The 15,136-nt window shown below is 47.4% G+C and overlaps 1 protein-coding gene across 13 annotated transcripts in view; it reads right to left on the bottom strand.

Annotated features, from left to right (window-relative positions):
- Positions 1–15,136, bottom strand: part of SLC6A6 (solute carrier family 6 member 6) — a 117,774-nt gene that overhangs the window by 46,688 nt on the left and 55,950 nt on the right. For 4 of the 13 annotated variants that reach the window (XM_082321082.1, XM_082321083.1, XM_082321084.1 and 1 more), the window contains 2 exons: positions 6,235–6,270; positions 3,635–3,700 (listed from right to left, as the gene is read on the bottom strand). The exons of 2 other annotated variants lie outside the window; for them this stretch is intronic. In XM_082321082.1, coding sequence (XP_082177208.1) covers positions 3,635–3,689 — 55 coding nt within the window. In that variant the 5' untranslated portion in view covers positions 3,690–3,700; positions 6,235–6,270. Of the gene's footprint in view, positions 1–3,634; positions 3,705–6,234; positions 6,271–10,795; positions 10,858–15,136 lie in introns of those variants that run through there. 7 more of the 13 variants (XM_082321085.1, XM_082321087.1, XM_082321080.1 and 4 more) reach the window with 5 other exon arrangements.

The raw sequence follows: 15,136 nt of genomic DNA, 5'->3' as shown, positions 1-15,136 counted from the left end.
GGTCAGCAGGACTGATTCCTGAAAAAGGGGGTCTGACTTCGATCCCGTTTATACAATGATAAAGCAATAGCAATGCTACTGCAATCAACAAAGCTATGCCGGAGTAAATCAGTTGAGAATTAGGCCCTGAATCGGTATGTCTTTGCAGCTAATTTCACAGGTACAAACAACACTAATGTCTCAAAATGTGACTTGGAAGGAAAAACATAAACAAGCATCTCAGCCTAGAGCTCTATTGCGCCCTGGTCCCCGAGGAGGCAATTATTCCCTTGGTGATGTTCTATACAGACCAAATACAATGACTGCCAACACAAATATTTTGTTCCTGGGTTTTTGCTTTATAAAATGTAAATTTGGACTGTGTGGCCTCAGGTGTTTTCTTCAGTGCTTAACACAGCAGGTTCCAAACAGCGACTGGGGAGTATGGCCATGACCTTAGCATGAACGGCAATGTTGAATCATAGAAGAACGCCCTGCTCTGCCTATTTCCTCAACTTGAATCTCCTCAACTCTTTAACTGTGTGGAAGACAGTTGAAATTGTGCCTGAATTAAGACTGCCAGGGTCTGACCTGTGCTCTTTTACTGTTATTCTCTAGTCTTTGCTACTGCTCGCAAAATATTCTCCATCTCCTCAGAAATATCTTTGATTTATTAACGTGTTTGTTGCATCTTGCTTACCTACCTTCCTCGAGCAACGTACTCGAGAAAGTGCAAAAGTACATAAAAATTAAGTATAGCTCCAACCTTTTTCCAATCAAAAGCAGTATTCATCTATGCAGAAATCTCAAAGTCCTCATTTCACCCAAGCAGATAAAACCAGAGTTTAGGTAATAACCACCTTCTCCGCAACGCAAAGACCCTCCCCTCCAGAGAAGGAAATGCTGCCTTTGCCCAGATCCCATACGCCCGTGCTCTTGTTGGTTAATTCATGACAGCGTTAGCTAGATTGTCATTACAGGGTATTATTTGTAGCTGCTGTTTTCATGAAGCAGCTGTAATAAACAAGCGAGATTTATGTTCCTTTTTAAATCGCTTGATTAATTAGGGTTGTTAAATTTAGACTCTGAAAGAACCTACTGATTTCTCTAATTTTTTTAATAAATATGGAAGCTGCAAAGCAATCTGTTACCACCACTCAGGCTTGGGCCAGAACAGTATGCACTCCATATACTATCCAAAATGTGTTTTGGATGAGGAAATAATCTAAGTTCTCCAAACAATCTTTTAAAAGTAAATGATGGTTGTGCTGAATTGTTTGAACAACTGCACTGTGTGTTATTCTTCTCCAGCCCAAACTCAGAAAGGACTTTTTTTATTCCTAGTCTGGTCTATACAGGTGCAAATGGGCACCCTGGATCTGGATCACGCTGGTAAGCTCAACGGAAAGCAGGACCAAAACTGAGTCCCAGAGCCAGATCAGATTTTTGGAGCTGACTCCCTAGCTTGATGATTTATTCTGCTTCCAACTATTATAAAAGCCCTGACCCATGTCAGGCATTCAAATACCAAACTCAGAGCTTGTGGTTTGCTCTCATCTCTGCATCATTTCCTTTTTCCACTCACTGCCCCTCAACCACAGCTTGCTGTATGGACGGTCCAGATACTTTTTTAAAATAAGTAAACACCATGCCCTCCCCAACCCAATTTGGCCATTTCCCAGCTACTGCTGCATTTCAGAGCCTGATCCTTCAAATCTGCTTCACGACAGCATCGGACAAACATCCTCTAAAAAGCTTTTCACTCATAGGTGTTTAGGTTTTTTTTTTTTGTTTGGTCAGTTTTGTGATTCATCAGCCTTACAGTATTTTTCTTGGTGCGGGTACCACCATCCTGGCAGTCCAGGTTTCCTCAGTGCAATGGGAAAGATATGATGAAATACCAGAGGCCACGACAGAAATTAGCCTTAATGGTTCTACAAGAGGGGCCTGATGTTGAGAAGATGTTCAGCCGACTACAGCTCTAGAAGAGGTGAGGAAAAGATGATCTACTGTGGGAAAGACCACATCATGCCATGCATAGAAGCGATACAGCAACAATATATTAATTGTATAACGAGAAAAGGTACAAAATGAAGACAAGGAGAAGGCTAAACCTGTCAGTTTTTACATTATGAACTTTTATAACTAGAGAAAGGAAAAGTTAGGGAAGGTATGCAAACAAGAATGATGGAGCTGGGAAAGGAGTCTGGAGTAATGGGCAGAAGACCGTTGTAATAGGTATCAAAATATAAAATTCTAAGTACTTCTTTGCTCTATATATGACAAAACAGTAACAACTTCTATGTAAATGATAAAATCCCAGGGCATTAAAATAAATACATAGGCATACTGTCTTAAATCATTCCTGGGTAAAATAAGTAGGTGGCAAGCAATGGGATGGGGATTTAGTGCTAGGAAATATAAAGCCTTACATCTCAGGAGAGCAGTGACGTTGCCTGAGGAGCAGCTAGCTGCAAAGCCATGAATCCAAAAAAGACGTAAAGGTGACTGCAGGTAAGATTAGCCAAGTAATAGAGTTCCTCTGTGTGATGCTACTGAGTGATGCAGGAGAAGGGTCAAAGGCTAAGCTATTTCTGGATGCGTACGTATGAAGGGATGATACGGAAATGTAAAGCATAATGCTATGTCAAAACAACCACAGTGGATACAGTATGAGCTGTTCAAGTCTCCACAGATTAGAAAGGAGATAGAAAAATTAAAGGAAATACAAATAAGGACAATAAAAATGATCTAAGGAGAGAGTAACAGAGCTAAATTAATATGGTCTATAAATGAGAAGACTCCTGGGCTGAGATCCAGCTATAAATACCTTCAAGGTACTGTGTGTAGAGGAAGGTAATTAATCTAGCTCGAAAGATAGTAGGACAAGAAGCAATTGCTTGACTTTAGGAACGGAAAAATTCAGGATACGTAATAAGAAAAAGTTATTTGAAGAGACACATCTGCTGAACAGGGCAGACTCCCAAGGTGGTAGCCAAGGCACACTTACTGTATGCAACCGAGAACAGGCTGAATAAGGAAGGGGCTCTGGGAAATGCTGCCGTCGCAGCTTTCTACAGTCCAAAGAGATCACCACAGTCCAACTTATTGATCTTTTAGCCTCTTTCTTTATGGGTTATCTGAAAAACTGCTCCTCTATTTAAAAAAAAAAAACCACAACACCCAAACCTATACATCCATATAGTGAAAATACATCCACACCAGAGCTCAGAAACAGGGGTGTGCAGCACTCCCGTGTTCAACGCAGGTAATGACAAAAACTGCTGACCCAACCGGCAGATTATTCTGAGTATCTCAACACCAAGGGCAAAGGCTGAAGTGGGAACTACCTCCTGCGATACTCATGGTCTTCCCCAGCCTCGTGCTAAGGGATCCTGCACAGAAGCTTTTAATGTCACTGCATAAATTATGTACTTCGATTTATGATCAGCTGAAAACCAACACTAGCAGTAGTTAACAATCCTCAGGAGCTCTAAAATACACTTGCATTAAGAAAATAAAGTAAAAATCCCCAAACATTTGCAACAGGCCTTACAATTTTCAATGACAAATGGGTATACACAAACGTGAGGAATATAAAACCCAAGTACCGTTATACCCTCCCTTAAACATATCCCATCCCAACTGCACTCACCAATCGGGACTTCTGTCCCCTCCTCAATGTAGATGGGCAGTGGTGATTCCTCCATAGGATGAGGCACTGATGGAAAGTAATGAATCGTGGTAGTATTTGTCGCAAAGTGACTACAATAAGACGGTCCCTTTCTTATCATTACAACTACATATGGCTGGTTACTGTCACAAAGAGTCCCTTCTCAAAGTGGTCACCTCCTGTCACGGTGACCGGTCCAAGTCACAGTCCCGAGGGGTTAATCTCCACCGAGCCTTCACCGCCACAGGAGTCAACCCCCTCTGAACGGGGCCTAGGAGAGGTCCCTGTCCTGGATGCTTCGCCATCCTGCCATTTCGCTATAGCCTCGCTATTCTCATCCCTGGATTTTAATTCTCTTTCGGAAACTCACACAGTTGAAGAAGCCAAGGGGAGCCAATGCACAGACAGGCACAAATAGAGTTATCGAGTCAAAGTCGTCACATTTCATGCACAGAACCAGAAGAGAGAGGCTCTGATGCTCAAAGCTTGCCGTTAGCTGTTGAAAAGCCACAGCAGGTGATGGAAGGCTGCACCGCAAATGGCCTCTGGACCACAACCTTTTCATTACTCCTTCCTTTTGGAGTATATACATCAGACTTAGGAAGCTCCCGATTATTTGTCTGTGATACTGAAATCTCCAGACAAAACCCTTCAGCTCTGCACTGCACACTTATTCTGCGGTTTCCAGACACCATACAGTCACTGCTGTAGGGTTCCTCTGTTTGAGTTGTTCCCTATTTGGGAGCTTCTTCCCTTAAAGGTGGTTTTGTTGCACTATTTCCCATTTAAAATCTCCGGGAAGCATGTGCTTCACAGGCTTTTCAAGAGGTTTGAATTTCCTACACTAGAATAAAATAATAATGAGCTACAAATGTTGAAAATGGTGATAATCAAAAGCCTTCTGGAATTTTTCCTTCTCCGTTACCTTTTAAAAATGATGATTTACCTTCTCAAAGATACAAACTCTTAAGCTAGTCTCAGCTAGGATTCCAGCTGCAGGGAAGGAGGATTCTTTAATCCTTTCTGGGGTGTCTTTCACTAACTACTGCCTTTTTTTTTTTTTTTGAAAGATTGTCTTAGGATATCCATAAAACCAGCCAAAGAACACTTGTGGTTTAAAGCTATTAAATAAAGAGTCTTACAACGTTTCTGCTAGAAACACAACCAGTATAAAGAGTGTTTTCAACAGATGCTTGACTAGCAACGGGCTTAATACAAACCCCAGAAGGGTCCTTTGCGGGATGCAAAGGGCTGCCAGTTCCCTGCCTTCACCTAAGCCCCCCCCTCGCTCACGCGGAAGACGAAGGGAAGCACGGGGGAGAGGAAGAGCAGAACACGGTTGCCTACAGAACTACCCTACAAGCCACAGAAATCATGGTCTACCGGGGCGCCTTGCGCAAGCCACTGTTATCTAGAAGCTGAACTAACATTCCAGCTCAACAATAGCAAAAAAACATTTGTTACCGCACGGCGTTTTGCTACATATTAACCAGCAGTTGCTACGCAAGCATAATGGAGTGCTGCAATTCCGAGATATATGTTATTTTTCAAATAAAAAAAAAAAAAAGCTGACTTATGGGAAATGAGCCTGAGGTGAGCGCTCGTGGGCTTGCCATGCCACTGGACACAGTACATGCTGGGAAGTTATGCAAAGCGGGCCCTGCATCGGGAACAATGCAGTCATTTCCCTTGCTAAGCTAATTTTGCATTAAGGCAACGAGAGTCTTCATCTATTCAGCCCCTTAAAACATTTAATCAGATTTATTTACTAGGAAAAAATACCAGAGCAGAACTTCTTATACTACTCAAAGAGTTTTCAGATCTGAGATCTGCAAGCAAACCAGGTCACTAGATGGTGTGGAAAAAAAACGTCGTATTTTTATGACATGCAGCTTTCTTGGTGCCGTGAAGAATACTGTACCGGGCTCACCCAGACCGAGCAGCCAGTCTGGAGCCAAATGCTTTCACAAAACATTTGCAACAGTATTCACCGATGGCTGGTGGCATTTACGCTTATTTTAATGGGTATCACCACAGGTTGTAGAAAAGGCCTGAAATACCTCTATGCTATTTGAGACCAAATACGCGTATACACAGTCTCTCTTACCCACACGTATACATGCACACACTAGTACACATGCACGCAAACAAATGGCTCTATAGGCAGAACTTGGATTTTGTAGGATCCAAGGCAGAGAAGCTGACTCTTGTCACAGGGTTTGGGATTCAGGGACTGTGGGGTGCTAAAACGAGCTCTCACTTATGGGTCTCCTCTGCTTTGGGCAAACCACTTTAATATCATCCCTCCAGGATTTACACACCAACTTTATGGGCACGCTGCTTAAAGGTCTGCAAAGTGCTTTGCAATGGTTTCCAAATTCTGCAGTGATATGCACAGAAGAACTGCACAGGTAGATTTAAGATAACAGTTGCTGAGCATTATTACTGTATTAACTACAGCCTATTTTTACATGCTCTATACTTGGTTTCTAGGAACAGATGGTAAATGTTCAGTATTTGAACATTTTAATGAGCTTTATAACCTTTTTGTAATTTCATAAACAAGCATAAATAACACTTACATGAAGAAGAGTCTCTGCTGAATGGATTTTCTCTTCCTGTTTGGAAAGAAAAAGAGAAAAAGAAAAGGCAAAAAAATATTTTAAAGGGAAAAAATGGGTCTAGCAAGGTAAGTCAGACATGTTTCAATGTTACCATGCATAGTGTTTTCTGAATTTCATCAGTATGAACTTATATTTTGAAGAACATCAAGACACTGAACGTAGTACCAATGCCAAAACAGATCATTTCTCACCTGTTCTGCTCTATATAAAACATCACAGAAAATTTGACTATATCCATCTCAAGAGCAAGGAAATTACACAGCAGCAGTGAAATAAAATGAAAATGCCGTGTGATCTGAAGCAAAAAAGGAAGAACTTGTAACTACATTCCAGCTCACTGATAACCCTGTGGCTTGACGTATGGGTTGCTCTCCTACCTACGGGCAGCCTGCCTACACCGACACCCTAAAGCAGGGCACTCCTCCCGCGTTTTGGCACAGTATCATGATTTTTCCACACCAGCACTGACTGCATTCAAAGCCAGGTCGGAAAGCCACAGCAGCGAAGGCGTTCTTCGAGGCTGTGACCATTCTGGGCGACAGAGAACCACAACAGGAAACCCAGTAACTGCTAAAATGCACGAGCCTTCGCAACAGCCCCTGGGTCTTAACAGGCCCCCTCCCGCGGCCCCCGCCACCCGCCCTGCTGCCTCCCGCCCAAAGCTCGCTGGAGCACGCGGACTCGAGTCGCACTCCCCTTCCACCAACCCAGCTGGGGGGGTTTGGTGGATGCTCTTGGAGCAGGGTTTAGGGTCGGCACTGAGCAGCTTTTTGCTGGTGTCAATCTAGACACATTGGAAAAAACACGAGAGAGACTGATAGAAATACAGAAGGTGCGGCAGGACACCAGCCGCGCTTCCAGAGTCACAGACTGGCAGCATGGTAGCCCTTCCAATGGCAGTTTTAGGGGAAAAAAAGGACAATGAAGAGTGGCAGTTTCACTTAATTTCTACCACATTATCTTGTATCAATATTAGCTACTCTGTAAGCAATTTAAAGGGTATTGCCTGGAGTTTACATGCCTTGGGATGATACTCAGCTAGCACAAATCAATTAAATCCATGGCGCTACAACAGCTGAGGATTCAAGTAAATATGCATGTATGGAAGAAATTCAACAAATATTAAATCACTGCATTTTCACCCTCACGCTTTTCTTCCAAATGCCAAGGACCCAACCCTGCAAGCAGTCGTCACCCCCTGCCCCGACTGGCATCAGAATAAACTTGAGTTCTGTGTACGGAGCAGTTAGAGGACTGGGCTCAGGATTACTTTAGAAAACATAACCCTGATCCATTCTGGTCACATAAATTAAGTTAGCGATGAGAAGAAGTCGAAGGCACTAATCCTACCGGGTAATCTATTCAAAGCTGCGCTTCTTAAATGATCTACAATTTATTAGTACGACCAATCAAATAAGCATTACTTGCAAAAGGCTTTAACTACCATGGCTTTCCCATCCATTTTTATGTGTTGTAATATGGTTAAATTTAAAAGAAACAAATCAGCATAATCTTTCCAGAGTCATTTGCCGGCATGATTAAAAGCCTGGGTAGGGCACCACTGTAGAGACTCCCCTTACTGGTGGAACTGGCAAGGTTGCCATAGGGGCACTGGGGCAACATTGCCCTGTTGCCTGTTGGGGCAAAACTACAGGTTATTGGAAAACCTAGAAGGGGCAAAATTAAAATAATAGGGGGTTGCTGCTGAGTCTTGAGGTGCATTGATGAAAATCCTGGGAGCATCACTGCCCGGGCAGCAAGGCAGCCTGCTGAAGGGCTTGTGCCTGAGAGTCTCTTTGGGAACACCCAGCCCACAGGACTTGGCTAGAAGCCACCAAGATGTAGCTCAGTCTTGGTTAGGCAGAGTATCGATTTAAGGAAAACTCACTGAAATATTTGCAACCATTAGCTGTAAGGCAAGATCCTCCCCGAGGCTTTACAAACAGAACTGTGCTCAGGCACGGGAGGTTTCCCAGGCACGGGAGGTTTCCCAAGCACGGTGCAGCAAGAGTAAGCCAACCTCAAGTGTCTTCGTATTCTTCCGTGCCAGTGTTGCACCTCCTCTTTTCACATGGCATTTCACACAGACTGAACCCTCCTGCCACAGCCCAAACATTTCACTTCTGGCATTTAAGAAACCTCCAGGCAACCCACCCAAAAGCTACAAATTAGTGACTACCGACAAAGAGTAGTATGCCAAATTTTGCCCCTGGTTACAGCAAAGTAAAATAAAATATAAATTGGTAGCATTTGAAGCGTTGCGAATTTCTACTGGATTCTAGACCGATATCCCTAAACAAACAAACAAAACCCCCCAGGATTTCGATCTAGCACCCCCAAGCATGCAACCACCTTCTCGGTCCCTCCGAACATCACAGTGCCACCTGCAATCTCCTGCTTATTGCAAAGCATGACAGCAAATAACCCTAACACCGCACAGGAAAGGATGCGGGTTAATGAATGACAGCAAGAAGCGGCCTTTCCCCCCTCGGCCCGCCCGCAGGCTGGGGGTCTGGGTGCCGCCTCACCCGCCGGGCAGCACTGGGACCCCAGGGAGAGAGGGAAAGGTGGCTGTCGCCCTCCAGTGGGTGCAGCCTCAAAGCAGCCCAAACCATCAGAGAGGTGGGAAGGAACAGAGAAGGTGAGAGGCAGGCAAATAAAAGAAAAAATAAATAAATAAAATATGCAAAGCAGAGAAGAGACAGTTGAAGAGGAAACACGACGATGCTATCTCCGAAAGTGCCAAAAATAAAGTTTCCAGTGTCGGTCTAACCAGGGCAACAAAGACATCTCCCGCCACACTTGTGCCTCAGCCTCGACCTACTGCAGGCGAGGGACGCCGTCGCGCCGCTGGCTGCCTCCACCGCTCGCACATTTTGCTTTAAAAAACCCCAACAACCTTCAGGGGAATCTTTCCGTCATACTCGAGCAAAGGTAGGCAATGCCAAAAAGCAGTCAGCTCGCCCGAATGCAGACCCAGAGGTAAACACCTGGCTGTCAAAAAACCATCAGGGTTTTCACCAAAGCCTCTCCCCTCCGAATTCCACAGCGGCAGGTTTTAATGGGCTGATTTACCCTCAAACCCAAAGCCATAAAATCTAAACCGGTAGCAACTGTCATCCGAGCCCCAAATTACACCGCCGATGACATCTCCCCCGATCAGGGCTGCCTCACTTTTTTGCTAGTCCAAAACTCGAAACATTTTGACATGCAAGCGATAAAAAAGAAAAAAAAAAAAAAAAAAAAAAGAAAAAGCAGTTACCAAAATAGCACTATCAACGTAACCAGCTCCTCTTGGCACATTTTCTTAATGCCTTTCCCAATACGGTTAAAAAAATGGGAACTAACCAAAAAACTCCATCTTTACACCTTGGCACAAACCGTGCTGGAATACGTGTGGGGTTGTATTTCTTCGTGTTTCTCTGGATCCTCTCCCACTACTTTTTTTCATCGCTGCATTCCTTTAAATGTAGCTCTTATTAACCAGCAGCAATCAGCTTTTACAATTTCTAAATACAAAGTTTTGCCACTCTCGGAGCTGCCTAAGGAAAACACAGCTTGCCTTCTGTTTCATAAATTACACATACTCTGCACATTTCTTCGCCTGTGTGAAATAAATTCTCCCATGTTCTTATATGGAAACCTTGCAAGTCCTCCCACATGCCGCCCGTTATAATATCAGGCAGAGATGGGCATTCATTATCTTAAAGCCAGCGGGTGAATTTTGGATCCAAGTTACCCTGAGACGAACCCAGAATTATCGCCCCTTCACACCAAGCTGAGCCCGGTAACCCGCCCTGGGCAGTCGCTGCGTTTTTCTTCCAAGCCCCAATCACAACTTTTGATTTCAGCATGCCAAGGATCACCCAAATAAAAGGAAAAACAAGGGTGGGGGGGAAGAAAGCAGCAGCCAGCGGTGTTACCCACCAGGTAGGCCCATTAGCATCGGATGCAGCACTGCCTCTACCAGGTTAGCGCACGGCAGGCAGAAAAAATACAGCAGGCAGAGGTGGGAAGGCGAGAGAAAAAGGGCAAAAATAGCCGAGGAGGGAAGCGTGCTCGGTAAAATGTGCTGGAGGGCCGCCAGCAAGTGGGTAATTGCTGCAAACTGTTATCGCGAAAAAAAGTTAACGCAAGGTGTGGGGGGGTGGGGGGGTGTGAAAATAACCGCTGGAGGGAAAAAAACCCGCGGGGGGAAGGAGACAGCTGGGGAGGAGGGGGTGGAAGAAGAATGAATACATAAATAAACGGAGGGGGGAAGGGAAAGCGCGGCCGGGGGCTCCCCGAGGCGGCGCGGACAAAGGGAGGAGGCGGCCGCCGCCGCCGGTTCGGTTCGGTTCGGCTCCGCGGGGCGCGGAGCGGCCGCCCTTTGTTCGCCGCGGCAGCGCGGGGCGATCCGCGCCGCTCCGCGCCGCTCCGCCGCCGCACCGGCAGCACCGGCGGCACCGGCAGCAGCGGCGGCGGCAGCGGCGGCCCCGCCGCCCGCCCGCCCGCTCGCCCGCCCGGGAGGCGCCGGTACCTGCGTCCGCTGGCCGCGGTGCCTGCGCGCCGCTGCGCCCCTGCGGCGGTGCGGCGGGTCCGGCGGAGCGGTGCGGCGCGACTAACAGCGCCGAGCGGGAGGAAACGGTAATTTATAAGCGCTTTCTTCCTGACCTCTCGTGTCTGTTGTCTAATGAGGGAGCTTTGAGCATCACCCATCCTGCTGAGTGGAAAAACACCGGCACGGCCTCTTCTTTGCTGGGGAGGGGGGAGCCTAAAGGAAGGGGTGTGGGGGAGGAGGGGCCATGCCGCAGACACGGCGGCGGAGCCCGGGCTGGCAGGCGGCCGCGGGGCGGCGGGGAGGGGCGGGCGGGTGCGGGGCAGCGGCCGCCGCCGCCGGGGGGGGCCGCCCCGGGCCGCCCGCCTTCCCCCGCGGAGCCCCGCGGGGAGCGGGGCCGCCCCCGAGCCGAGCCGGCCCGGCGGGAGCCGGCCCCGCGGCTGGCGGGGCGGGGAAGGGAGCGGAGCGGAGCGGAGGGCCGCCTGCCGCCGCTCGCCTCTCTTTATTTTGTATTTTTGTAAATGTATTTTTAATTATTGTCGTGGCACAAAGAGCGCCCGTCTCGCAGACAAAGCATCCCACGGCGCTGCCACCCGTCCCCGCGCCCGGGCCCTGGCTGCGCTCCTCCGCCCCCGCTTTCCCCCCCGGGAAGGCGGCGAGGGCGCGGACTCCGGACCCGGTGTCCCTCGGCCGGGCTTTTGGGGCATCTGGGCTCGCCAGCCGTCTGCTGCCGGAGGGGGAAGCCCACGGGAGCGCGGCCTGCAGGTGCCTGGGAGGCCGGGATCGCCCTGCTCTCCTCGCCTGCTCCCCAAGGAGCAGTCCCCGGCGCCCCTCAGCCGCGCTCGCAGCTGGGGAACAAAGTGCGGCCGGGGCGATCGGCAGCAGAAATGAGCAGGGCAACGTTTTGTCCCGCGTTGGGTTTCATTGCACCGAAAGCCGGTGCTTCTCGCCTGCAGGCGAACGGGTATATGACTCAAAGGTGTCTTTGCTCTCCTACCTGCATCTCTAGTTCAGTTAATGAAAGGATACGGCAGCATACAGACTCGCTAGGCATTTTCATATAACCCGGACTGAAGACTTAGTAAGATCCTCTGTACTGCAAAATACCATTTGCGTTGTGGGGGCAGAGTAGCGGGGTAAGGGAGATTTTGGGCCATCTGTGTTTCGCAGAAGTCCCACGGTGCTAACCTTGCACTGGGAACAGCAGAGATGGACCAAAGAAGAGCGAACAGCCCCCAGCACCCTGCCCTCCCCGGCTTTCCCAGACACAAGACCCTACCTTCCTACCCTGCAAACTGGGACGGCACTCACTGGGCGACACACCTTTGGAGCCCATCGCCTCTGCGTAGGCTGCCGCGGGATCAAATTCCATCACAGCAGCCTCCAGGGAGGTCTCTAGAAAAGGCTGATTCCCTTGGCTGGTTCACGCAAAAGCACAGAGAGCTGCACCCCTCCTGCACCCTCCTTGCTGGCAGCACGGTATGCCACAGGCTCTGTGCCACAGTCACGCAAGCCATTTTCCCTGACTCCGGTCCACGCTGTGATTTTCCCGTATCCGAGCTGATCTGCAAAGCGAACAGGTTTTTACCTGAACAATTGATACAGGTATAGGGTATATGCAGCTAACTGATGACATATCTCCACTAAACAGCCTGGTTTAAACTAATAACACGCTGTAGTGCATGCTGCCACCTACGTCTTCTGATTCAGGTTTCTTGTGTACTGCAGCTTGGGATCCGTGGGCATCCTTTGCCGAAGGCAGCTAGCATTTTGTGAGGCTCCACGAGGGACCACGAACACGGGCGGCTCTGGCCGCACTAGGGAACGAAGCAAAACATTTCTCAGCGGTGCAGCCGCTCGTTCAGTTGCAGTGAGGATGCCTCGGTGCAGATTAGGAACCGGCGGTCACGTCGGTGAAATGTAAGTAGCGGCTGGAGCCTCATCTGTGCTAAGGATCCTGCCAGCACAGCTGTACCACTGACAGCAGTGGAATATTTTGCTCAAGTTCTCTAGAGGAATCAAAGCCTGTATTTTCTGTCTCTGGCTCTCTCTTGTTCTGTTGCTCCTCACTCATTAAAAGTCAGCCACACAAAGCACATGGTTGCTCTCTGTGTTTAAAAAAAAAAAAAATAAATGTTTGGGGTAACAAAACCAACAGCCGAAGCTGTTTTGAAGTCAGAGGCATGTAAACAGTACCTGGAACTAAGCGGAATAATAATAATAATTAGTCCTTTTGTGTCATGAATATGTGCATCGCTGTCTGCTGTTTCATTATTAGGCAGCACGACTTCTGAGAATGCGCCTGACGAATATTTGGGGGAACTCTGCCTTCAGCCGCAGCGTGGGGCAGCACGAATGCCGCTGGCTCCTCCGGCTCTCTTATGTAACCGAAATCACAAGTTAGAGCCCAAATTACAAAGCATGAGCATGTGTATAATATTAAGCATATAAATGGTGCCTGAAATTACTATCCTTTTCCTGTAGGTCTGGCTTTAATCTATTAGTATTTTGACTTCTGCAGTTCTGTTGATCTCGGCGTGCGCGGGTGCCGTTCCTAGCGTAATCAGGCCTGACCCTTAAAATCCCCACCATGAAGGCAGTAACCCAACCTGAACTAAGACAGGCCAAAATCACTCCGATTACGGGTAGGTGTAGCTCAAATGACTTGTATACCAGATCTCCAGCGTACGTAGTACGAAGACGCTATAGAAAGCAGAATATAACGTCCCTGTGGCTGCTTTGCAGAACGGCAGGTTTGGCATCCCAGCCCAGGGCACGGGGTAGCCATCACCTTCCTTCGCGTTTTCCTTCTTTCTTAGAGACTATTTTTGCCCTTAACGTGCTGAGCTGCTTTCTGGAGTTTTAAGGTGTTGGGTGCTGATACAGTGAGCGCCTCTTCTATCTGTTTAATCCAATAACATAACTCTTTTTTAATCTCCACGTCTGGGTCACAGGGTTTAAAAAAGACACCGGGCCAAATCCCCAGCTTGGCTACAAGGTACGGAAATCTACCGAGAAGGCACGAAAGTCAGAAGAGATTCGCTGTATTTGCACCCTGTAAAAGGGGTCTCGAGGGGCAGGGATGCGAGTGCCCCATTTCGCAGATGGATGCATGTTAACACAAGGGTACGGCAGAGCTAGGTCAGATTTCTGTCAGGTGAGGGGGATGGAGGGAGGGATATCACACCAGGATCTAAAATACGTGCATCAGCAAATTCTCATTCATTTTAAAATCGAAATGGATTTAATATTTCTTGCTTTCTTCAGGGGAAAAAACTCACTGCTTGAGAGTGTGTGGCTGCTAAAGGGAACATGGTGTTTCATGGACTCAGGACCAACGCAAGGCAAGAACAAGGAGGAGATTTTGCAGGGATTGGGAAGATTTTGCATACAAACACTAAAATAAAAAAGGCAAAATTTATCCAGGCACAAAGTCCAGCAGAAATCTAGGGGACATGTGGACAGCACTGTCTATAAAGAAGGGTATAAGCAAGAATGGCAAAAAGATGGTCTGAGTAAGTCCATCGCATTAACGATTCTCCAAACACGAATTTCCTATACAAAGCTATATGGGGGCAACCTTCGGGGTTCCCTTGTAGAGCAGAGGATCCTGAGCTTGAAAAAGGGAGGCAGATTTTGTAAGGGATTTGCACATCACGCAGTGACTCTGGATTGCAGATTTTAAGCATTACTAAATCGGGGAATAAAATTGTTGCTATTGCTATTACATACCAGAATATCTCACTAATCCACGCCATCCACTAAGTTGCTGTCGTTTTAGCCTGTGTTTATTTTAGGTAAAATTATGGCCTGGACAGTTAATTTTTCTTAGTTCTCCATTTAAATCATATATAAATAAGATATCAAACAGAAATCAAAACATGACCCGTGTTTTTGGTACACTGCCCATCATGTGAACCTGCCGGTGATGGAGCCCCGCACCCAGTTTACAAGTCAAACACAAAGGCAACTAGAAACCACAGGTCTTCTTGAAAAGTAGCCCTACTGGCATTAAATTCTCTGATTTTAATGCTACGGGTAGCCTGTTTTGCTTATATTTGAGACTCCCTGGCCATTACGGGATTGCCTCCACTGGTCCTTTCCTTAGATCAAGCTAATTACATATTAACTTGAGGCACTTAGCAAGGCTGGAGCGGGTCCTTTCCGAACACCAGTCGAGTTTCGAAATGCCTGTTCCTTTACAGGGGCTGATTCCTCAAGTGAGGGGCAAACCCAGAAGAACCAAACGGCCTGGAACCAAAGTGGTCACGCTGGCTTTTGGAAAAAGCAAAGTGTCTCAAGTTAATTGGCAGTTGGCTACCT

This window comes from Platalea leucorodia, assembly GCF_965183815.1.
Source record: "Platalea leucorodia genome assembly, chromosome: 9".
Lineage (NCBI taxonomy): Eukaryota > Metazoa > Chordata > Aves > Pelecaniformes > Threskiornithidae > Platalea > Platalea leucorodia.
The sequence above is the reverse complement of the archived record's forward strand: the minus strand, read 5'-3'. Positions and strand labels throughout refer to the sequence as shown.